General features: G+C 41.8%; 1 protein-coding gene across 1 annotated transcript in view; it reads right to left on the bottom strand.

Annotated features, from left to right (window-relative positions):
- ADAMTS8 (ADAM metallopeptidase with thrombospondin type 1 motif 8) overlaps positions 1-20,153 on the bottom strand; it is a 35,214-nt gene extending 15,061 nt beyond the window's left edge. The window contains exon 1 of the mRNA XM_042471115.1: positions 18,924-20,153. Within this exon, the coding sequence (XP_042327049.1) occupies positions 18,924-19,622 (699 nt within the window). The 5' untranslated portion in view covers positions 19,623-20,153. The remainder of the gene's footprint in view (positions 1-18,923) is intronic.
- Positions 20,154-26,176: the final 6,023 nt, after the last annotated feature.

The raw sequence follows: 26,176 nt of genomic DNA, 5'->3' as shown, positions 1-26,176 counted from the left end.
CAACATCTGCAGAGCCATATGATCCCCACTCCTGTTTTAGGAGAGGTACAAAGGTTTCGAACTGTGACCAGCTGCATACAAAGCCTGTGCTCTGCCACTGAGCAATGATTCCTCTCCAGATCTCTTCAGCATCCCATGAGCTCTCCAGATTATTTCCCAGCACTAACACCACTTGAAACAGAAAGAGAACCACTTCTTCATAACCACCCAAACAGTGTTTCTGGAGTTTTTTTTTAAATGGCATTAAATACAAAAGATCATCATTTGATATTCCTTGTAGTTAGTGTCCTGTTGTAACAATAATTATGGCAGTATAACAGTGACTCAGTTCCACCTGAACAATAATCAACAGTGTACAGATTCTGCACGAAACATGACTCACTGAACTGTACTCACATCCTTGGTATTCACTTGGCCGGCTCTCTGAAATGGAGTGGAAATTATTCATTTGGCACTCCTATGTAGTGAGCTTGACACTTGTTGATGACTATTCACTAAAATATTCTATGTCAATGAGACTATTATTGTAGCTCAGTGATAGGGAACAGGTTTTGCATACATATGTAAACTGCTAAGTTCGCTCACCCAGCATCTTCAGTTAAAGGACCTCAGGTGGCTGGGCTTGAAAAGACCTCTGCAGCAGCATATTCATTGATAGTTAAAGCTGCTGATCTTCCATGAGCCAAGAGGGACCCCTGTTTGATAAGTCATGCAAATTTCCCAGCAGGGTCAAGCCCAGAGGAAAAACAGTGTAGCCTTGCCATCTTGACCATGAGAGTGTGGTCAAGAGAGAAAAAATTATTAATGAGGAAGAACACACATGCTAAGAGAGACTGAAGCAGTTTGCTTTTGCCTGAGTCTACAGGGAAAGGGAGGCAACAAAATAAATGATGACTGCAGGTGATTTATATAACTTTAAAGTAGACAATGAAGATATTGAAATAATTAAACCTTTTCCATACCCCAACTCGGGCATTAACCATAACGGAGACTGTAGTCAAGAAATCAAAAGACTAGGAGTGCATCTACACTGCAAATATACACACAGTTTGACACCACTTTAAGGGCCATGGCTCCATCCTACAGAATCCTGGAGTTTGTACTTTGTGAGGCACCTGCACTCTTTGGCAGAGGAGGCTAAATACCTTGTAAATCTACAAATCCCAGGATTCCATAGGCTGAGCTGCAATGTAGATGCACCCTAGGACTTGGAAGGGCTTGGGAGGTATGAAGGAACTAGATAAGATCCTCAAGTGTAAAGATATACCACTGAATAGCTAAGTCAGGGTAGTCCATGCTATTGTATTTCCAGTTTCTATGCATGGTGGACAGTGAACAAAGCTGATAGGAAGAGAATCAACTCATTTGAAATGTGCTGCTGGAAGGGAATTCTGTAGCTACCACTGACTGCCAAAAAGACAAATGAATAGGCAATGGAATAAATCAAGGCAACTGTCTCTATAAGACAATGACTATGCTGAGACCTTTATACTTTGGGTATATCATGAGAAGACATAACTCATTATAACAGACAGTGATGCTTGGTAAGGTAGAAGGCAATAGGAAGACTGCATTTTAAATGGTTATATTCAACCAAGCCCTGAGTTTACAAGCCCCAAGCGAGGCTGTTGATAAGAGGGGGACTTGGGGGTGTCTCATTCTTAGGCCCACCATGCCAAAGTTGACTTGATGGTAGTTAACAATAACAACACAGAGGAGCTTACTGTGCACACTTTTGTCTCCGTTCTTGGCACAGGCAGGGAATGGGTGTGGCGGAGTGAAAATGGAGTTTATCATATGCTAAACTGTCGGCCATCGCCAACCTGTCTCCGAGCCAGGCTGAAGCTCAGCTAGAATCTTACCAGCTGAGCAAAATTCACATGCCTTGCCTGGCTCAGGGACGGGTTAGGGTCAGTGATGGTATGAGGATGCCTTGGCAACAGTTTAGCATGTGATAAAACTCTGTTTTCACTCGGCCATGCATGTTCCCTGCCCGTGCACAGAATGGAGACAAAAGTGTGTGTGATAAGTTCTAGTGAAAGGCGAGATTCTGTCTCTCTTCTTCTTTCCCCACTGCTCAGTTAACTTAGTGCAAATTGCTTTTACACTTTGAACTTAGTTTGCAACAAAGGAAGTAAGGTGAAGACAAAGGAAGAAAGTGTTAAGAGCAGAGAGAAACCAGAACATTTCAAAAGCAGTTGAAAAAAATGGGATGGCAGTGGATTAACTGGGAAGCTTATCGCATGAACTTTAAAACCGGCTCAAGTGTCCTGGGCTGCAGCCAAGATATGGGATGGAGGCAGGGATTATCACATGCTAAATCACTGCTTAATCACTGGCCGCCATCAGCCTGGGTCCCATCTGTGCTCCATCAGCACTTTTTAAGAAGCTGGAATGCTTCTGACTTCAGAAAAGTGCTGGTGGAGCATGGCTGGGACCCAGCTTGGACCCGGGCTGATGGCGGCTGGTGATTAGGCAGCAATTTTACATGTGATAATCCCCACCTCAATCCCGCAACCCGGGATTCTTGAGCCGATTTTAAAGTTCATGAGATAAGCTCCTGGGACGCTCCCTGCCAGCTCAGGACAAATGGAGGATATGGACACTTCTGATTAGATAAGCTTGCAAAACATTTCAAAAAATTAAAGGTATAAAGCTGGAAAAGGAAAATAATTGTGAATAGGAAATTGGAACTGATTTCAGAATCATGGATATATATATATATATATATATTGAAGAAGAAAGGCAGGGAAATCCCAATTTGCCTCCAAAGAGAGGAAAATCTAAACACATACAAAACAATTACAACTCCTTCTGTTCATAAATATGTCAGTACATCAATTGACGTAGATTCTACAGAGTTAGTGCTAGCCAAGTTGGACTCTAATAGTCTGGTTAAGTAAAACAAATCTCCCAACAGCCTTATTAGTAATAGAAGCTGTAGCTCCTGCTTCACCGAATGACTGAGAACATAAATCAAGCTAGCCTAACTTGCCACAGACCACAACCAGGCCAAGATCCAAGACCACAAGATTGGAGCTGGACTGTTAATAAGCAGTCATGTCTGAGCTGGAAAAGAACAATGAGTTTTGCAGTCAAGAGAATAATAATAATAATAATAATAATAATAATAATAATAATAATAATATACTATATGCATTAAAAAGTTTGGATTTCATTTATTATCCATGATCATTTAAGAGAGGTGATGACCGTGGGGAACATTGTACAATCTCCCTTTGCACAGTACTGTTGGCCAGCAGTAATCCATTCCATTAATCCAGTACAGTAAGAGGAACAGATCTTGAAAATATCAGAAAGAAAATATTAAATGAAAACAAACAAACACATACTGAAGCCTAGAGTAGACCTGTTGAATCAATGGTTGAATGGTGAGTTAACACTGAGTCAACATACCATTGTGAATCCCATCGGCGGAAAGGATTTACTCTAAGTGTAGCATAGTGGTTTGAATGTTGGACTCTAGAGACCAGGGTTCAATCTGCCGCTGTCGGCCTCAGGCAATGGCAGACCACCTCTGAACGAATCTTGCCAAGAAAACCCCATAATAGGTTCACTTTAGGGTTGCCATACATTGAAAACAACTTGAAGGCACACAACAACAACAACAACAACAACAATAACAGAAATTGGGATTAACACTAGGACTGAGGCTCCCTTGTCACATAACACCTAACTAGGATATATCACTAGGGTGGGGGAATACACTGAATTTGTTGTTGTCACCATTAAGGTTCATACGGCAGTATTTACTTGTGACAAGTAAGTGAATATATTATTATAAACTAAACAGGGACATCAGTGAGCAAACCAAGATTGGCTGCAACTCTCAGTTGGAGGATTCTGGGACCTGTTCTTCAATAAATAAATGAATAAATAAAAATGCCTACCTTATTTTATTTTATTTGAACTTAGTCGAGTATACCGTTTGTATAATAAACCCAGGATTCTTAAAATATTTTGGGCATTTAAAAGATTTGGAGTCGAGTCCTATAAGAATAAATTTGGATATGCTAATATATATTTTACATTATGCATGTAGAGCCAAGAGCTCTGGGAATTAGATTTAATGTTGAATTTGTAAGTCCAGAGTGAGCACAATCCTTGCTGATGGATAAAGCTTGGGCCGTACAGTATTTCTTACTCAAGACCAAGACACTTCAAAACTTTGCACTACTGTTGCTAGAAAAGCCCACATTCTCCATCTCCAGCCCTTCCTTCAATACTGTGAGGATTGCAGCTAAGCTCAGAGAGGATTAGGAAACCTGATGTTAGTGTAAACTGAAAAGGTCCCATTGCTTCAACCCTATGCCTCCTGACTTCACTACAGTGTTGCAGAGCCAGGATTGACTGCAGCTTCATGTCTTGTATATGCTCAAAATCTGAACCTAGAAATCCTACTTTTTTGTATCATAACTTTGAGATCCCCAAGCCAACATGGCTGGTAGAAGACACTGGGAATTATAGTCCAAAAAGAATCATTTCCAAGTTCTATTCAGAACCATTTCACAATTTACACAGCAAAACATCAACAGCAACAACGACAGGACGCTTATATAAAAAAACGTTAAAGATGCAACGTTCTCAAGCTGAGTTCTGGCAGGAGTTTTTGCACAAATTTAGATAAGGAGGATTTTAAAAACTATAGGCCAAGACAACCAGAAATTTGGATTATCTGATAAAGAAGGATATGGAGATTGGAAGGAAATGATGGAATATCCCATGGAAAAGCAAGACTAGCAAACCCATAGCCAGTGACTTGAAAATGGCAAATATATGAAGATGGGAGATTGGATTGAGATGACTTGGGTTTTATGGGAGAGCTTCTGTAGGATCTGAGGGAGATAGTGACATGAGGGGCTGCCGAAACAGTAGAAGAATGACAGGGAAGCTGGTGATCAGAGCCTGGAGAAGAGAAAGTTAAGAGGTGATATGATAGCCCTGTTTAAATATTTGAAGTGATGTCATATTAAGGAGGGAACAAGTTTGTTTTCTGCTGCTCCAGAGAACAGGGCCCAATTGAGCATTGGATGCAAACTGCAGGAAAAGAGATTCTAGCTCAACATTAGGAGGAACTTCCTGACAGTAAGAGTTGTTCGACAGTGGAACAAACTCCTTCCTCAGAGATTAATGGAGTGTCCTTCCTTGGAGGTCTTTAAGCAGAGGCTGGATGGCCATCTGTCGGGGATGCTTTGATTTGGATTTCCTGCATGGCAGAATGGGGTTTACTGGATGGCCCTTGCGGTCTCTTCCAACTCTATGATTCTATGATTTTGGTTGGAGGATCTGGGGGTGGCTGTTGAGGGTATCAAGAACTATGTGGATTGGGGTGGTGGTGGTGAAGGTGATGATATGGGCATGGTGTTGGGAAGAGATAACATGAATGTGGTTCCCTCTCCAGGTTACAGGTACTGTAATTTGTGCTTTGCCCAGTTTGCTTTATGGCAAAGATTTGATAGAAAATCCAAATTTGAATTTAAATTTAAATAAGATGAGTAGTGAGAAGAGGGCTAGAATTTTTGGATTTTGGAATACAGCTCTTCTTAGCTGGGGTTAATAGATATATGATTTAAAATAAAGGACCAGAATTGTTAAGGTGTATATTTATGGGTTTTGGTGGTCTGTTTATATTAAGAATAATTTATGCAAGCTTTTATTAAATGGATACTTGTGGTGCAGTTAACTGGTTTTGAAAATGAAGTGAACAGTGTAATTTCCTTTTTTGAGGTGGTAGATATGCTGTTGAGGTTATAATACATTCAGGTTAAATGGGGCTGATGTTAAAAGAAAGAGGGCAAGGAGGTAAACTATTATAGAAAGGTGATATGTATTAGTTTTGGTTAATTCAAAGTAGGGGAGATGTAATAGAATTTGAAGTAGTTAATGGTCATTTATGTTGAATATTAATGTTGGAGTGTCTGTAAAGGAATTTACTTAAAAGAATATCTGAAGTTTGATTATTAGAATTTAGATTATATAAAAAGGTAATTTACTATATGAGAAGGGTAACTTTTAGATTTCTTCCTCTATTTTTCTTTTATAGTGTATTTAATTCTTGTCTTTTTTCTTTATTGAATTTTGCTGTTCCAATCAGTTTTCCTTTTCTTGTACTATGTTATATATTTGAAAATTTAAAAAAAGAAAGAGAGAGAGAGAAAGAAAGAAAGAAAAGAAGAAAAAGGAACTTACCTAAGCGGTCTCATTGATTCAATAGGTCTTGCTAGGACTAACAGTTGGATTTACAATTGCCCCTCCTTTTTTGCAGGGGATACATTCAAGCCCCATTGGTTTGAATATGGGTGTGTGTGGGTGCATGCCCCATTCATTCCTCCTCTGTTCATCCCTTGCACATAAGCAAGGGAAGCAAGTCAGAAGACCACAAGAATGGAGGGAGGACTGTAGATCTGTATATGGCACATGTATTTTATACCTTCCAGCATTTTACACAGGAAAACTAGGAACATGTGGTCAAGCAACATCAGAGTGTTGTTACGTTTCATGAGAAAGAACACAGAAGGAAGGAGAGGCTGCAGCAGTTTGCTTTTGCCAGAGCCTACTGGGAAAGGCCTCTCTTTTCCTCCCTGCTGAGTAAAAACTACTTTTGCACATTAAACTCAGTTTGCAGGAACTGAAGTAAGCTGAGGATAAAGAGGGGGGAAAGTGGGACATTTTAAAAGCAGTTCAAAATGTGGGTTGAGATAAAATTAATTGGGACAGTCCCTGCCAAACTGGGACAGTGGGAGGATACGGTATTTGAACATGCATTCTTGGTGCATTCACAACTTTAGAAGTCTACCCCCAATGGTGTTTCAAGCGTACACCTGAAAAGCATCAGACATGAAGCAGAGCTTAACCACATCTCTGTTGGTGCCCCTGGCAGCAGATATGCTAACAGCAGGCCCACATCATGCCTGTGGGAAAGCCAGACCGCAGCTGGCCACACAGAACTGACAGCGGAGAAGCAGCCCTGGAACTGTCTCTGCTCTGCTAATAAGATTCGGCTTGTCCAGAATCACTTGCTTTTGGGAAGAGGGGGTAGAGAAGAGAGTAGCCTGCTGCACTGTTTACCGGACTATCTCCAGAAGTTCTGCTAGTTTCTGCAAGGGTCTTGGCTCCCACCTCAAATATAGCACCTCTTTCGGCAGTTTGAAGTGCAAGCCAGGAATTTCCTTACATGTAGCCAAGAGGGAGACCAAGCCAAGTGGGCATGAGACAGCTGGAGAGAGGCTGAGGAGCTCCACTCCTTGGCGTGCTGTTTCTGCATCCCGCCAGGATTGCAGCCCCCTTGTATTTTCTTCAGTGTGCTTTCCACATCTTATTTTTTGCTTTTTAGAGCAAATTCCTTTCCCTTGCCTCCAATACTCTTTCAGATCCTTGCCCATTCCATTTTTTCTTAATCATTGCCGGCATGCACTGAACTCCTTGACGTCTCCTCCTCCTTGTCTCTCTCCTCCCTTCCCAATGAGGATATGACATTGAGAAATGGTCATATTCCATCTATCCAACACACCCAATAATCTTCAAGTCACCATCATCGACTCCGACGTATGGTGGCCCTATCAAACGGTAAGGTTTATTCAGAGGAGGTTTGCCATTGCATTTCTATATGGCAGTGTGACTGCCCAAAGCACCCAGTGGGTTTCCATGGCATATCCTGGTTTCCTAGAGTCCTAGTCCAACACTCAAAACAAGGTACCATCTTAGCTCAGCACCTTATCAAACTACAGGTCTCAGGATGAGAAGAGGAGGGATCGGATCTGTAGCAGCTAAAGTAGTATAACACCGATAACATTGATAGTCTTCTTTGAACAAGTTTGAACAGGAAGAACTTTATAGCCAGCATGGTGGGAAGGATAGAGCAAAAGAGAAAATCATATCACCCCACTGATCAGTCTGGGGCAGTGGTTTGGGCACTGGACTAGGACTCTGGAGACCAGCTACAAATCCCCACTCAGCCATGAAAACCCACTGGGTCAAGTCACACACTCTCAGCTGCAAAAGAAGGCAGCTCTGAACAAATATTGCCAAGAAACCCCAGTGTTAAGTTCACATTTGGGTTGCCATAAGTCAGAAATGACTTGAAGGCACACAACAACAACAACAAACTGATATTTGTAATTTTGTTTTGATGTGCGAATTAACTTGAACATTTCCTTAATCCCCCCCTCTACTTTCCTTCTGTATGGTTTCTACCTTGGCTGTGAAATCTTGAAGGAGAGACTGAAACAGTCTTATTACAAAAGGAATGAAAATGAGGTACAAAACGGAAAGCACACCTTGGCAAAACAAGCAAACAAACAACAAAGCAAAAACCCAAAACATCAAAAGTAGACAAGGGAATCCAGGAATATTTATTCCAGGAATATGTATTCCAAGTGTATTTTCACAATAATGGATGTTCATTGACTGCTCAAAATTTCATCAGATCTGATCATTCAGTGCTATTTTAACAGCTGCTATCACTATTTCAGATCTTGGAACAGAAATAGAAAAATCTTTTGCACATCTGAAATAGCTTACCCTACTGTTACCTCATTTCAGTTCTATAGTTAAGGAAGCTGGTCTCCTAGGTATTAAGAAACCTATGGTAGATGTTTGTATTTTAAACTTTAATCACAAAGGTCTTAAAAAATGGGAATGCACCTGCCCATCATCCTGCTTGACCCAAATTTGGCCTGTAAACTTATTTGTCTTCTGTGTTGCTTTTGCAACATCCTGGTGAATCACCCACAAAAGCTGCTTTCAGTAAGTCACTTGTGAATTCTGTTTTGAGTTTTCTGACCAATCGGTTAGGAATCCTTTGGCTAGATGATATGTCCTGCCACAAGCAGGATACTAGTGGACCAATAATTCACAGGCTGGGTGCCATCTAATTGCAAGTGTGGCATAAGAAAAGATTCCTGGTGATACCCAAGTGGATACCTGCAGAAAAGACTATACCTTTGTAGTCAACACTCTTACCTTTTTCATACCAGTAGCGGAAAAATCTGTCTTAATCCTGAACCAGGAACAAGAGTAAGGTGATACGACTGGACTGTTATTGCACTCACCTGAGCAGAGGGGAAGGAGCACTATTTATCTGTGCATTTCAAGAGAGTAGTGCGGCAGTGGTTTCATACTGATGAAAACTGCAACACATATGTCCAAGCAACATCAGAGTGCTGTCAAGATGCAAAAGCTATCAGTGAGACCAGAAGTCTGCAGCAGTTTGCTTTTGCCTGTAAACAGAGATGGACAGCATTTTGCTCCCTCTTCTCCTCTCCTGCCACTGAGTTAAATGAGAGCAAACTTTTTTCTCTCAGTGGTATCAGTTCAAGTAAGCTGATGACAAAGGGGAAAGTGGAAGAAGGAAAGTGAAGCTGGAGCATTAATAAAAATGGATGGCAGAGGATTAATCAGGGCTATCCTTACCAAGTTGGACATTTGTAGGGGGTGAGGTTGTGTCTGCATTTAAGTGTGTAGAGGGAGATCAGCTTTTCTTTGGTGTGGATTTGGAAATATGCTATAGTTGACAGGATAGTTGTTATAACTGGAATTGCACTTAAGAATGCAGAAGGTGGGGAGAGTGGCCTTGGGGTCTACATATGGCCCCATGGCCATACTTCTTTTAACATCAGCCCCATTTAACCTGAATGTATTATAACCTCAACCAGCATATCTACCACCTCAAAAAAGGAAATTACACTTCATTTTCAAAACCAGTTAACTGCACCAGAAGTATCCATTTAATAAAAGCTTGCAATTCTCTCCCTCCCTTATTCTGTTGGAATTATTTAGGTAGAGATCTTCTCTCCCAATAGGTGGACTAGGTTAACTGCCTCTGGCAACAAATACTAAGGTAGGGGGTCACAGTCACAAGGCCCTCCTGATGTTGTTGGACTGCACCCCTAGCAATCCTAGCCAGCATAACCCATAGTAAAGAATGCTGGAAGTTGGAATCCATCAACATCTGGCAGGTCACATTATTTCCCCTTTTTAGGGCATGGAGAGCTTCACCAAGATGTTAGAAGACAGTGCTATGTGGCTTCCCTTGCATTTCCATGGCTACACTGGCATCTAGCCTTTAAGGTAGCCTGCTGCCACCCGGTGCAATAGAAAAATGCCAGCCAACTATGAGTATTAACATAAGATTGGATTGCTTCTGTACATATAATGGGAATGATCTTCTCTGGCTAACGCAGCAAAATGTCAGCCCCGGTGAGTATGTGATGACTTCTCATAGAATAACAGGAATTTGATGGCTATCCCAACATTGAGATCGGGCAGGTTACAGAGAAATGTAACCTAGGCATGGACAATCTGAAAGTTAGCATTCAAAGAAATCTGACAGGGAATAGGGAATGATATCACAACAGACTGCATTTCCCCGGTGCTTGGAACTTGCTCAGAATGCCTCCTTAGCCATTGCCTTCAGAATAACAAAGTTCGCGTTTTTCATACCGGAGAGCTTCATAATCAAGAGCTGCTTTGCCAGCAGCTACTCCAGAGGCGGATTGTGGCAGCTGTTAAACATTACATGGAATGTAGGGGAGGAGGTTGAGAAGAATCTTGTGTCGGTGGTGCGTGTGTGTGTGTGCGCGCACAAAAAGTTGAACTATGACTAGAAATAATTTTGTTTAACAAAAAAATCCTGTAGAACCCTTGAGACTAATGGTGACAAAGAAATTTCTAGCATAAGCTTTCATGGCCTCCACTGATGAAGTGTGTTGGAGTCCACAAAAGCTTACGCTCGAAATTGTTTCTGTTAAGGCTCAAGGATGCTACAGGATTCCTTTTATATCTCTTTATGCTGAAACCAGGGTTGCCAGATCTCATGTCCTGGCCCTGAGTTTTCTATTTTTGTAGGTCAAGCGCAAGCAGGAGACAGGGGTGTGGATTCTCCAGTTTTGTGTGATCACCTCCAGGCAAGAGGTAAGGGCTCTGTGCAAAGCTCCTCCTCAGAGAAGAAAGCATCACCTTGTTCCAATTTCCAAGGCTTCATTGATTTGTTGCTGCAACTTGCAAAGACTCTCCAGGGGATATATTTACTAAGGCCTGGTACATACCTCTTTGAAGATCCGGGCTGGCAGCGGCGGTTTTTCCACCGGTGGGAAGCCGCAACTGCCAAACCGTGCGTCTTCCCGCCGGCAGAAAAAGAACCTGCAAAAAGTTATTTCTTTCTATGCCATGGTGGCAGCATAACAAGTGCGCCACAGTGCGCCAGTGGAGCACTCGTTACACAAGTGCCGCATGGTGCTTATGTAACAATGGCGGCGTCCATGTGTACAGGGCGCCACCATTTTGACGCCCCCATCATATGCTAGGGTTGAGAGGCGTGTGGAAGCGCCGCCCCGAGGCAATGCTAGCACGTCACCATGATGCCACAAAGGGCCGGTATGTACCCCAGTTAGCTTCCACCTTCTCTCACAGCTGATGTGGTGTCAGGGCTCACCTTTTATTCTGCCTTTATCCACTTTCTGGCTAGAAGTTGGCTAAAAATGTTCCATTATCCTGTGTCCAAGGAGATGAGCAACTACAGTCGATACTTCATACTTAATTTTGGTGTTGTTGTGTGCCTTCAAGTTGTTTCCAACTTATGGCAATCCTAAGGTGAACCTATCATAGGGTTTTCTTGGCTTTTTAATGACTTATCTTACATGGTTCAACAGTGTTCTAGCAGAGTCTGTTTTTTGGAGTAAGGCAGAGAATACATTGGTTTGGGATGGGGGGAATTTTACCTTCTGTGTTTGAAGCAGGCTCGGTTTAATATTCCCTAGTACATTTATAAAGTTTAATGAAATCAACCCACGCATACAATTTAGAGTTTAGCTATCTTTCTGAAGTATCCATATGCAAAAGGATCTTACAGCACCTTTGAGATCAACTGTTGGAAAGAAAGTGTAACAGAAAGTGTAACATAAGCTTTTGTAGTCTGGGTCTACTTTCTCAGATGAATGGAGTCAACTAGTGCCCAGGTAGGACCTTTATAATCAGACTATATGAATAGTCATAGAAATGCAAAACTTTTAAAGCGAGTGCTCATTCAAGTGGCAACTAATCTTGGCATTTGGCAAGTTACTACTTATTTAGCAAATCATTAAAACTAAGAAGAAGAAGAAGAAGAAGAAGAAGAAGAAGAAGAAGAAGAAGAAGAAATAAATGAGATCTGGTATCTAATCGGTACCATTGGTGCAAACTTCTCCATGCTTCCTCATTCTTGTGATACACACGTGGAAGTGAGTTTTTGCTTTTGAAAAGTAGCATGCCAAGGCTTTTCTTCAGTTTCTTGGGGGAATTCCTGACAACAGTCTTACTGTACTTGACTCAAAAGACCAGATGTGGGATGGGAGAAAAATGACTGTGATTTAGCAGCATTACGAACTAAGCAGAATTGGAAGAGGGACAAAGATGATGATGATGATGATGATGATGATGATGATGATGATGATGATGATTTTGTAATACTGATCATGGGAGACTTCACATTGGCTTCACTTCTAAACCAGTTTACTTAGAAGTAAGTCAATTGAAGTAAATAGGCATATTTTGGAATAAACATGTACAGGTGTGGGCTGTTGCATGAGGAGCATTTCTGAGATTTTATGAATATGCCTCTCACCTTATGGAATTATTTACACAGCCATTTCAAAGGGAATCATTCACTGATGATGAGGGCCTTTTTAAAAAATCAGCATAAGTTAAAAATGATCTTGAAAAAATGACCATCGTTGCAACAACACTGAGGGGAAAGGCATCTTGTGGTTACCCCTTTTCATGACCAAAATGGTCATGTGTGGGAAAAGCAAAGGAAAACACAACAATAACCCACCCAATAACCAAATATTTTCAACTGGATCTATGATTCTATGATTCTATGGGCCTGAACAGACAGGGTAAAATAAAGCTGCTTTGGGTCACTTTGGAGGTATGCTGTTTAAATTATGCATGTGCCCTAAGAGGCCGGATGCCACGCCAAACCCATGCTTCATTCCTAAGGACTGGAGTGCAGCTTTGGTGCGGCATCTGGCCTCTTAAGATATGTGTGTGTCATTTAAACAGCATACCTCCAAAGTGACCCGAAGCAGCTTTAGTTTGGCCTGTCTGTTCAGGCCCTATGTTTCTTTTGTGGGTCTTCCTGTGATGTGATTCATGTCAGGAAATGATGCACAAACAATGCTCCTCCTGACATTTGAATGTTTAGTAAATAAAAATGGAGCTCTACAGACTGTACACAAACCTGAGTAAACATAGACTTTTCTGACTCAATGTTTCTCTTACATGCCCACCTTTTAAGTTAGACTAAACCAGCGCAAACAGATTTTCCTTCCTCAAGCAGCACTTCTGCTTTAGCTGTGGAAATGGAGGGTAGGTGTATATATATACAAAATGTGTTGTTTGACTTATCTTCCATATCGTTGCCAGTTCTTCAACTGACAAATGTGGGAAGGACAGTAAGGATGTAAACATGTTTAACCAAAGGTAGCAATTATTAATGGAAGCCTGGGTAAATACACTTTTTGGAGAGACAGGCGATGGCTATCCAATGGAAAATGCCCAGTTCTCTGAAATGACAGTGTCCAGGATTAATTTGTGGGGAGTTTGTGACTACTAAGAGGCAATGTGGTAAAAGGGTTACTGCATCAGTCAAAGACCAGGTCCGGTTTAGCCATCGGTCTCACTCCATGATCTTGCACCAGTCACAATCTCTCAGCAGCACAAGAAGACCTGAACCCTGTTACCTAGTTCCAACTAGAGTAGACCTATTGAATCAGGTACTGAATGGTGAGTCAACACTTAGGTAAATGTCATTGTTGTAATGGGGACTAAAGAAAAGATTCAGGTCCACAGTCTTTGGTCAGTTTGCATCTTTCCTGCTTCTGTAATAATATTATAATGGGACAGAAGACAGAGCAAAAATAACACTGAGCAGGTGCAAAATGACCCTGCACCAAGAATCAACCAGCTTGGATATCAGGTCTCATTTATTTCTTCTTCTTTTTAGTTTTAACCATTTGCTAAATGAGTACGGTGTTCTCTCCACATTCACTGGGGTTAGGAGTGAAGCCACAAATGTAGAGGGCCAACTGTGCTCCAAGATTAGTTACCATTTGGGCTGGAATGACAATTCACTTTAAAAATGATCTTTTCTCCTGCTTTCATGATATGCTTCCTTTTGCGCAAATCACAGGGAGTCTAAAAGAAGCTCCTGTGCAAATATACTGTCAGAGAAAATTGTTGTATGGAACCAATTTTCCGGGACTGAGGAGGAGTACAAACCCACAGCATGGTGTAAGGATGGCAATTCTCTTAGCGTTTTCTGTTAGCAGAGATACATGGTGCTCTGGTTCCTTGCAACTTTCATTCTCTTTGGAGCTGCACATGGCAGGTGAAAATTCAGCAGCTGGCGTTTCCTTTACCTCTGCATTTTCATGCCAGGAAAAGCTACCCTTGCTGGGATTTTAATTGTGATATAACTGCTAACCCCTGCCACCTTTCTCAGAAAAGAAGGCAATCCTACTTCCAAGATGTGTCATGTTCATGAATGGGGTTACAATGATACAGTTAGAGAAATGGGGCTGCAGTTATAAGGCAATCAATACTTGCATAAGTCTCTTTCCCCCCACAGAGAGACAGGCATTATGTGCATCACTAGCCTGGACAGTGGCACACAACTTAAAGAGGTAAGTATAGAAGGCCTTTGGTAACCATGAATGTAGGGAAAAATATTTTGGGGGGTTAACTCCTAGAGTCCCCCAGCCAGCCTGAGTAGTTTTCATCCTAAGAGCCTGGGGAACTGCAGCAGTCAAAATTACATTTCCTCCCCATGCTCTCTACCTGTAACCATGAACTATTTGGCAGATAGCTACAGAGATACAGTGCCAGACCATGATGGTAGAGCTCAGCTGCTTAGTGCTGTGGGAAGACAATTGGCTGAATGGCAAAATTATGATAGAATATGTTGATTCTATAGGGATTGATGGACCAGGTATGTGTGCTGTATGAGTCCACCAGTTGCAAATCTCCAAGGCTACATGTGACATCATTCCCAGACTTCAGAGTCAGATGGGATCAAAACAGAATACAAAATTGAAGCAGATCAATTTTCCAAGTGTACAGACAATGCAGAAATCAAAATAGTTACAGATTTCCTGTACCTTGGATCAAACATTGATCAGAACAGAGACTGCATCCAAGAAATTAGAAGAAGGCTAAGAATGGGAAGAGCAATGATGAAAGAACTAGACAAGATATTAAAGAGTAAAGATAAACAACTTGACACTAAAGTTAGAATCATCCAATCCATTGCATTCCCCATCACTATGTGCAGATGTGAGAGCTGGATACAGAAGAAAGTAGATAAAAGGAAGATCGACTCATTTGAGACAATGTGCTAGAGAAGAGTGCTGAGAATGTCGTGAATAGCCAAAAAGACAAACAAATGGGTCCTTGAACAGATCAAGCCAGAAATTTCCCATGTAGCCAAGATGATCAAATTGAGGCTGTCATACTTTGGCCACATGATCATGAGCAGGCATGAATTAGAAAAGAGAATAATGCTAGGTAAAGTCGAAGGCTACAGAAAGAGAAGAAGACCATGTCAGATACATATACACAATCAGGGATGTCATGGGTCTGAATCTACAAGATCTAAGCAGAGCAGTGGAGGATAGAGGGACTTGGAGATGTGTTATACACAGGATTGCCATGAGTTGAGGCTGACTTGAGGGCAGCTAACAATAGCAACAAACAACAAACAATAATGGACAGTTCCTAGTCTGAATTATGGGGTGGGCAAGTTTATACTGTACTTTTACCATGAGGAGGGACTCTCCAGAGGGACATACTTTGACAACTGAGATCTTTACCTGGGTGGTGAATGCTCTACTATTACTATTATAAAAGCAGATTATATGGCAAAAAATTAAATCCTGCATGCTTAGTTGTGCAAAACCACAGTGACTTCTAAATGTATATGCTCCCATTTCACAACCATACCTGAATTTATCCATACGTTGGACTCAGATACATTTTGGATATCTGTATGGTGCTTTTCCAAAAATGTTGACATGAAACTGTTTAAACCTCTTCACAAGTACAAATGTAACTGTTCTGAAGACATGCTCTGAAAGTTTATGAAATGGATTAAATAATGATTTTACAAAGGAAAGTCAAGATTTATTCAATGGGAGAATGCCTGGGAACCCAATGTATGTCACCTGGAGTTCCACTATAGAGGAAGGTCAGTGCATAAATTTAATTTATAGTTAAACTGAGGAAATACTTTTAGAAGCAAAGAACTTTTGAATTTAGAGTGTTCCTCTTTTTTGGAAGTGCATTACGCTTCTCAGCCACTGTACAAATTTATGATTCATGTTTTGCCCTGCTTAGACATTCCAGTGTTGTAGGCAAGTTTCCCAGATCCACATGGTGTCTGGATATAAGGAGGCTATAAAAGTTTGACATTCTAGTAAGGAGCCTATAAGCTGAGCCAGAGTTCAGCCTAGTGAATTATCTGCCCAGATAATTCACAGTGCCATCCAATATTCATGGCACTTTACGAAGTAGCATAACAACAGCAACTAACATTTTGGAAAGCGGAGGACACAGCAGAGAGGGAATGGAGAAAAGGAAGAGGCAATGGTATCAGGGCAAATTATCAAAATATGTATGCTTATACTCCTTTTGTAAGGATAAAGATTAAAGGATTCAGCCAAATGTTTGAAGCAGATCCATTCCAAAACAAGAAGATGGATGAGACTGACTGAGCTTTAGTAGGCATAGTATATAATATTCTCCCTGCACCTGCCCCCCCCCCCCCAGTTGAAATCATTTCAAAAACAGGATTCAGTGATTCGTCCCAATTTCATCCTTGGGAGGTTATTTGGACTGATTTTAAAAACCTGCAGGATTTGTTTGATCAGGAGAAATAGCGAGGCAAAAGATGTGTGTGCAGGCATGTATGTATGCATGTGTGGGAAGAAAAGTCTCCAACTATTTTCAGCTCTGTATTTCAAAAACGTTTTTACTCTCTCCAGCCCTTAGAGTCAAGGTTTCTTTGCTCAGCCATTCTATCTGCCTTTGGTTCTATTTGACTAGACCACATCATGGAAATCTTTCATACATGTTAGTGTAACAGATGTTTGTATTTAGCATTTCTACAGTCTCACCAACTATATATATTAAAAAGGTACTTCCCCATATTGTGTCAATGCCCCCATTTCAATTAATTTCCCATACAAAATGCAATCCTAAAACACTGTTAACTGAATATGAACACACCCCCCCCCCCACAAAACATTCATTTACTGGCAGAAGCCACTGGAATGAACTATGCACATCTGTTTTCATTCCCCCTTTAACATTATGTCCTTAATATAACTGCTGTTTAATTTCTCCACTGCAGTTCAGTAGAAAAGTGGTTTTTCCTTGTAGACAGATTCCACTTTGGAAACTTCCCTCCTAGAGGTAATGCATTTGAATCAGACTTTCACACTACTTCACTATTTCAGTCGTGAAATATATGGAGCTCCTGCTTTAACTGGCTCTTCATGGAGAAAATAAAGACAGCCCAAGAGGAGGAGAAATTTATTCCCCTGAACCTCAAAATTTGCTCTCTGGGACCAGAAAATTATCTTCATCTTATGGACTGAACAATGTTCCAACTTTACAAGTGATCAGGCAGCAGAAGTACCATTTTGTATACAAAAAAGACAAAAATTGCAATAATAAGGCAGGCAGGCAAAACTGGTTTATAATCACCATGTGATCAGTTTTGATCAGAATTTTCAAACAGCAAATACTGTTATGCCTTCCATGGAACAGAATTCTTTTACTGAAAGAGTTAACCAGCTTGCAGCGTCTTTAAGACACTTAACCAGGCACAACGAAGAGGAAGCTAAATAAAAATGTCTATAGAGTTTGGTTAAAAATGCAGACATCTCTTCTTTTCCCCCAGTCTGCTGAGATGGTAGCCAATTCCAAAAGCTACATCTTTACAGACAGGGTGGAACTACTTGTTACTGGAGACTCAGAGCTGCTGCCAAAAACGGCATCTGGGTGTCAAGGTCTCCCCCGTAACATGTAGAACCATTTAATGCATGTTTTCTCCAACTTCCATTGGCCAATGCTCAATGATGCAAAGTTTCAGGTTGGGGTGGGCAAATGCAGAATACGATGACGAGAGATAACTGGTATGATCCAGTGCGGAGTATTTGTGGAGAATTCCAATAGAGAGTGATTCCCTGGAAAGCAGCTCCAGGCATCTCTTGACACATGGTGCCATTCTTTGCTAAGAAATTAGATTCATATAATAATACAAAGAGGTCACTGTTGTCCCACAGCTCTGGTCCACCAATTGTTGTAGGACTGCCAACTCCATCAACCCTACAATAGCAAAAGATGATGGAAGCTGCAGTTCAACAGTTTGGAGAGACATGTGTTTCCCACTCCTATCCTATGAAACCTCTACTCTACCTTCTTTCTCTCTCCCCCCATAATCTTTAGGATTATGTATGCCCAACCGGCACAACCAATGGCCAGGAGCTAAGAAAATGATAGTCTCAAACATCTTGAGGTCAGCAGGCTGCCTGTCCTGGCTTTACTGTTTTCCAATAGGCATTATCCCAGTCATTATTAAAACAGGCTTTTGAAGTGGATCAGAATGATTATTAGCTCTATACAACAAATGGGAGGCTACAGATTAGAAATCAGTCTGTTTGTGTAGTGAGTTAAAGGCTGTCAAGGCTGGAACTGAAGACTGTTCTGGCACAGGAGTTTACACATGGTATGCTACTGGGTCACGGGAGATTTACAACACCAAGAAGGTCCTGTGCCAGGGACTGTTCCAGGCAACTTGCAGATACTAGCACATCCACACCAGCTTTCAGCTATGAAGAAGGAGGGGTAACAAAAGAGCATCTTACCATCAGGTCTTCCCCATAGAACTGGAGCATTGATGTGTCAGCCACCACCAAAGTCTCTACGTAGCGAGCCTGCGAAGTGAAGCGCTTGGTTCTGGCACTGGTGCTGTCAGGTTCTGCCTGAGCTTCTCCTTCTGGAATGTCCTCTGGGGCTCCTTTTGCCCAGCCTCTCCTCTGAAGCTGGTGGACCTGCAGCAGAGGATCTCCACTCCCATGATCTTGGGGCTGGATGAGATACTTGTCCCCATCCACCAAGAAGGAGCCATGGATGCCCTGGCACAAGCTGACGGCCACCAAGGACTCTGGGTGGGTGTTCACAGTCCCTGAGTAGAAGCATCTCCTCTGCAGCCTTGCATCCTCTTCCTCAGCAAGAAATTCAGTGGTGGGCAAATTGCTTCCAATGTGCTGGATCTTCAGCCCGGGTGCTAAGAAGCTGGCATCTGGCTCCAAATGCAGCACAAACACCCTCCCAAAGGCAGCCAGAGAGAAGGAGACCTGCCCTTCTCTGCTGCTGCTGCTGCTGCTACTGCTCACAGGAGCTGCCATCCAGACTGGCACCACCTCCTGGGAGTCACTGTTGGGGATGGACAGTGCCCAGGAGGCATTGGGAAGGAGCATCCAGCAGAGCATCCAAGGGAAGAGAGAGCAAGGAGCAGGTGCCAGCCTGCCAGGGAAGGGCTGCCCTTGAAGGAAGAGGAGCATAGAGGCTGGCAAAGGAGCCAAAGGCTTGGGCTGAGAGAAGAGTCAAGAGAGTTGGTAGTAGACCCAGCTGGAGAAGCAAACTCCCAGCTGTGGGAGAAAGAGGCTGGGAATCTGCAAACCACAGAGGCTCTCTGGATTAAATTAAAACTGATATGGAGGAGGGAGGAGGGAGAAAGCAAGGCGTGGGTGAAATTATGATGATGATTATTATTTTGCTAGCTTGAATTAGCAGCAAGTTGGGCCAAGTGTGCAGAGAGAAGGGAAAAGAAACGAAAAAGTCTTTTCTGGCCCCAAAGCTTGGAGTGTGGCTAGGGTCTGCTGGGGTTTCTTCTGCTAAATCAGCCTCCCAAGCATCTCTTGCAAGATGCCACACAACAGCACACACACAGAGACACACACACACAAAGCCCAACAACACAGCAGCAGTGTGTGGAGCTGAAAGAAGAAACTGTGGTTCTGATGGCTCTCTCTTGTCTTCCTTTTGCAAAGAGGCTCTCTCTCTTTCTGTCTCTGGATAGCTCCTTCCCAAATCTGTTGAAGCACCAAAGCAGGCTGCAAACTCCTCGGTATTTATACTGTCTTCCCCCTGCTTTTGACATAAGAGGGTTATTTTTGATCTCACGATTCCACACTCCCCTCCCTTGGGACCTGGAAGAGGAGGAGGAGAAAAGGAAAGTGGAGTGTGTATGTGGGTATGTGTGTGTGTATGTGTGTGTGCAAAGGGGGGAGTTTTTGGATGCAACTGGAGCCCAATGGAGAGGACCGCCTCTCTTGCTTAAGCATCAGCTCCAATGCTTCTCCCCCTTCTCTTGGCATTAACTCTTTCAAAGCTTGATCTTATAGTAATTAATTCTTTCAAATGGTTTTCCCCTTCTTCCTTTCACTGGCACTCCTTGGAAATGAAGCCTTCTGTTTCTTTCTTCTGCCTTTTGCCAGAGTTCTGGGGGAAAGGAAAAGCTTGTCATGGGAAATTTCTTTGCACCTCCTTATATATGTTGCTGCTATTGATTGTTCTTGCAGTTGGGAAACAGAGAAAGTGCATATATAAAAGTATTTATAGGAGTTGTATGGAAATAAAAGGATGGGTCTGATGCTTCCAAGTCTGTGCTTTCAAAATGCGGATATTCTGGAGTATGTCATTTTAAACAAAAAAGGGAAAAAAATTGCCTAGTACACACTGTTCTTCCCCTGATCCTTGCCAGGATATGTTCATTGCAGGAATAAAAAGTAAAAGGTTTCCCATCAACTGAAACAAAGAAGAAGAAGGGGGGGGGGGAAGGTGGGGGAGTACTTTGTGCTTATTTGGTTTTTATATCAACATCCCAAAATGACCTCTCCAACCTGATTCTGTCTTTATTTATAAAATGGCTTTTATTACTTACAAACTGTCTGCTGCATGACATTATCAATTTTTTTGTTTATGAGCCTTGCTGATGGAGATATGGTTTATTTTAAGAAGTCTCCTTCTGGTGGAACATCATGACAGTGTATGAAGGGTGTCCCTGGATTTATTTTCTTAGATTTTTTCACTCTGTCGCTTTGCCAGGCTTTGCAAATCCCAAACATGACAGCTCCAATCTGGAGGGGATGCTGCGACTCTGTTACTGTACATACTCGACTATAAGTTGACCTCATATATAAGTCGAGGGCAAGTTTTGGGGCCAACACTCTGGATTTCGATATGACCCATGGATAAGTCGAGGGTAAAATGTAGGCACACATAATGAAGGATGTAAAGGATGAAGTAAAGGAAAATAATGCCAAAGAACTTACAAAATGCCAGCAGACATAACTATTTGTGCACAAACTAAAGGCTGGGTGGCTGAGAAAGCAGATGGGGTCAGTGCTTCCAGGGCAGATTAAACGCTTGTCTTTCTCTCTCTCTCTCTCTCTCTCTCTCTCTCTATATATATATATATATATATATATATGCATTAAAATACAGCACTTACACTGACCCGTGGATAAGTCGACTCATTTTTTTGGGGTCAATTTTTAACCGAAATTTCTAGACTTATACATGAGTATATACAGTAGTTACTCCTTTATTTGATTATATGAAATTGTTCATTAAAACAATTTTAAACCCAGCTTTCCAGATATACCCTCCCCAACAATTAAATAAGATTTTTTTTGAAAGACTATAAAATATAACATCCCTCTCCAAACCTCAAATTGATGAGCAGAAACATATATACAATTCAAGAACTAGCACATCGACCAAATGATGGTCATAAATGAATAAGACAGTTCTTTCAAAAGTTAGTATCAACTGGACCACAAATCATTTCCAAAGGACTGGATTTAAAGGGCAGGGGGATACCACCAAAAAGGTCCCAGGTCCAGATCCCAAGTTTATTTAAAAGCAGAGGCAAGTTCACAGAAGTGCAAGCAATTTTGGTATCTCTGCTCTACTGTAAGGAAAATTTGATGTCTAGCTCCTCTCTTTCTCTCTGACACAGGATTTTTTTAAAGCCTTGCTCCTGTCCCAAACACCACAAAGGAGTCAATTTTGCCTTGCACTGAGCATCCACAATTCCCCCATTAATTCCCATGGGAGCTGCCGGTTATTGGGATTTGAGCAACCCCCCTTTACTCTGCGGTTACAAAGCCCCACAGATGTGGCCCCTACCTCTCTGTTTGCAGTGTGCTATTTAAAGCCTTAATCCCCCCAAATATTTGAAAGAATAATCTAAGCAGTGTTTTGAGGTTCCAGATACCTGCCTCCCTGAGAGCTAGGAAAGCAGCTTTATGGCAAAGTCTCGGGGATGAGCGTCCATGTTTCAAGACTGTACTGTTTGAGGGAAGAGTATTTACATCTGCTCATCTCAGTCGAAAAGCCACCTCCGTATATTCAAGGCGCGCACCAGCTGTGTCTCTAAATAGCGGTGTGTTGCCCAGGGGCCAAAGTTTCTAATAACTCATTTCGTTTAATAAAGTGTAGTTGTTTTGAATGTTTCTTTTAAAAAGAAAAGAAACACCAAAAATAACAACAGTGCACAAACACGATGGGTGTTCACAGGATCTTTCTTCTTAACAAATTTCGGATCCCAAAGTGATATCACAGTAGCAGCACTCTTGATATAGTGGAAAGTACCAGAATCGTAGAATCCTAGAATCAAAAGAGACCACAAGGACTATCAGTTCAAACTCCCTGCCATGCAGGAAGACACCATCAGAGCTCTCTTGATAGATAGCCAGCCTCCTGTTAATGACCTCCAAAGAAGGAGACTCCACCACATTTTGAGGCAGTGTTTTCCGTTGCCAAACAGCTCTTACCATCACAAAGTTCTTACTAATGTTTAGGTGGAATCTTTTTTTCTGTAGCTTGAATCCATTGCTCCGACTCCTAGTCTCTTCAGAAGCAGAAAACAAGCTTGTTCCATCCTTAATGTGACAACCCTTCAAATATTTTAACATGGTTTCTCAGGCTAAACATACCCAGCTCCCTGAGCCAATCCTCATAAGGCATGGTTTCCAGACCTTTCACCATTTGCAATTTTGGTCACCCTCCTCTGGACATGCTCCATCTTGTCCACATCCTTCTTGAATTGTGGTGACCAGAACTGGACACAGTATTCCAGGTGAGGTCTGACCAAAGCAGAATAGAGTGGTGCTATTACATCACTTGGTCTAGACACTATGCTTCTATTGATGCAGCCTAAAATTGCATTTGCTTTCTTAGCTGCCACGTCACATTGCTGACTCTTGTTCAGCTTGTGGTCCACTAAGACTCCTAGATCCCTTTTGCGTGCACTGTTATCAAGCCAGGTGTTTCCCGTCCCATATCTGTGCATTTCATTTTTACTGCCCAAGTGTAGCATTCTACATTTCTCCCTGTCTCCCTTCAGACATCCAAATGCCACAGCTTCAGGTTTGTGGTGCCAAAGACCTGTAACTATAAAACTAATTCCAGTAACTATAAAACTAATTAAAATAGTTACAGTGAAAAGAGATTCTGCCTAAACATTAGGAAGAACATCCTGATAGTAAGAGTTGTTTGACAGTGGAACATGCTGCCTCAGAGAGTTGTGGAGTCTCCTTTTCTGGAGGTTTTTAAACAGAGGTTGGGTAACCATCTGTTGATGGTGCTTTGGTTGTGTATTCCTGCATGGCAGAATGGGGTTGGACTGGATGGCTTTTGGGGTCTCTTCCAACTCTATAATTCTGTGAAAGAGGAATGAAGTAATCCCTCTTTGCATTACAATTGCAATGGAACCTAAGTATGCCTTAGCTCTTGCAAAAACAATCAAACAAACAAATTGATTACAAAAACCTAGTTTGCAACAAATTTTGCAATTTCTAAACTCTGGGCAGGAGAAGGACACACAAGGAAGAGCAAGTAGCCATAGAGGTGCACCATTAGTTGTGATATAAGTGAGAAGCTTTGGTCTGACCTGGAGATTTGGCACACAGAGGTCAGACAGAACCAGTTCTGTCTGAAGGTCTAATGACTGGGAAGGAAGGAGCCCTCTGCTGGTGTCCTTAACAGGGCAAGATAGTTTATGGAAAGACAGGGGTTGAACAGACCACCCCTAAGGGCAGCCTGCAGCTGCTTCTTTCTTCTCTGGATCAGGGCCTCGACAGCTACACGCCATGGCCCCAGTCTGGCATTTCTGCTGCACAAAAAGTTGTGTTTTGTGGCTCCTTTTTGTGTCATGGAAAGGGTCTCTTTGCCATGGCAGTGGCACTTTCTGGTGCTCCTTTTGCCACTGCATCATCTGGATGCAGCGCCAAAGGAGTGCCACGATGCCGCCATGCGGTTTGGTGCACAGCGTCATCGGGACATGCCCCCACTCTGCCCCGAGGCTGGCATATGGCGTTGCCTAAAGGCAGTGATTGTTCAGTCCTCCTGCCAGATATTTGGTTTAACACTTAATTGTGTCCTTTCTTGTGCTGAAATCATAGCCTCCTCCAGGGATCAGAAAGGCAAACTACAAATGCTCCCAGCTGTCTGACACTGTATATACATCAAATGAAGCATTTTCAGTGTAGGCTGAAACATGCTAAATTAGAATATCATACAGCATGAGGAACAATTAGGCAGAAATAATCTCAGGGGTCTGTAGAAGAAACAAGGAGAGTCACTGTTGTGTAGTGGTTTTTTTTTTCTTTTGCATTGGACAACGATTCTGGGAGACCAGAGTTCAAGTCCCTGCTCAGATACAGAAGTTGCCTGGGTGATCTTGGGCAAGTTACAGACTCTAAGCCTTAGAGGATAGCCCTGGCAAACCTCTTCTGGATAAATCTTGCGTAAGTCAAAGTCAATTTGAATGCATACAAGAGCAATGAAAAAGAAACAAGATAGACTTTGGTATATGGCAGGGATGGCACTGGGAGGCCCTTCAAGCTCCCAGTGTACCTTCCCTTTGGCAAGTTAGGGCTGCTGATAGACGTATTCCAACAATTCCTACCTCTGTTGTGTGGGAATGATGAGGATGATGAGGATGAGGATGAGTAGAGATGAGGAGTATTACATTTCTGCACACTTGCCTCCATTTGTATTAACAACACTGACAGAAGAATATACTGTACATGGATGTAATCTTGCTGAATGAAGTGTGTGTGTATATGTAAGTAACATTTTGTCTTGACCAATGCATTATTTTGTCTAGACCAATATACAAGGTGCTTTGCTTTCTCCTATTTTTCAACCTGCATTATGTTCTTATCAGGATACCTAAGGTGGTAGACGATGGAGATCTCTACTATACATTTCAGATACAGCAAAATACAAACTATACCAGTGATACTTTTATAGGGGACAACTAAAATGCACAAAATACATCATGTAAGTTTTGAAAACTTCATTGGCTTCATCATCAGGGAAAAACAGTAAAAACCATAGAAGAAAGGCAACGATGTTAACATCACAGGCTTATGTTTTGTCTCAAAAGCTTTGAAAGTCTGCAGTTGGCCCAATAAAGGTATCACTGTCTTGTGGATTTTGGATTATATCTTGCTACATGGTTAACAAACAAGGCTATCCGTGAATATGTTTTATGAATTCAAAGTGTCTGTCAACTTTTTATTCCATCCAAATCCACATACTCGGTCACAGGGTTGTCCAAGTAGATCATGTTATCTAATGGGACTGAAATGAAAATTGCAGTAAGTTTTTGAACCAAATCTGTTGACTGCTTTCTGTACCTTCCAAACAAACTGCAAGAATGCAAATTTATGAACTGCTGTTAACCAAACTTGGTATTTAGACTTAGGTTCACATTCCAAACATTTCCATGCAAATCCAGGACCATTTGGCAAGCTTTGGCTTTGTTTTGGAGGTGGTTGGGGATAGGGACGGAGGCAATTGCTATTTTTAGTCCATTTTACATAGAACATCACATTAAATAAACTTTTTAAAGACCCTGTTTGTTGTTTCATCATCATCGTTGTCATCGTCAGTACAACCAACATCAGCCTGGACAACACTGGCTAAATTTCATTTTTAAAACAGAGATAATATTAAAACTTACTATTGATAGAAAGTAAAACAAAAATGACAAAAACACAACTGAAATAACACAGCTCTATTGAGACCTGACAAACATAGC

The sequence above is a fragment of the Sceloporus undulatus genome, chromosome 6 (assembly GCF_019175285.1).
Source record: "Sceloporus undulatus isolate JIND9_A2432 ecotype Alabama chromosome 6, SceUnd_v1.1, whole genome shotgun sequence".
In the NCBI taxonomy this organism is placed as follows: domain Eukaryota; kingdom Metazoa; phylum Chordata; class Lepidosauria; order Squamata; family Phrynosomatidae; genus Sceloporus; species Sceloporus undulatus.
This window is presented reverse-complemented; position numbering and strand designations above follow the sequence as displayed.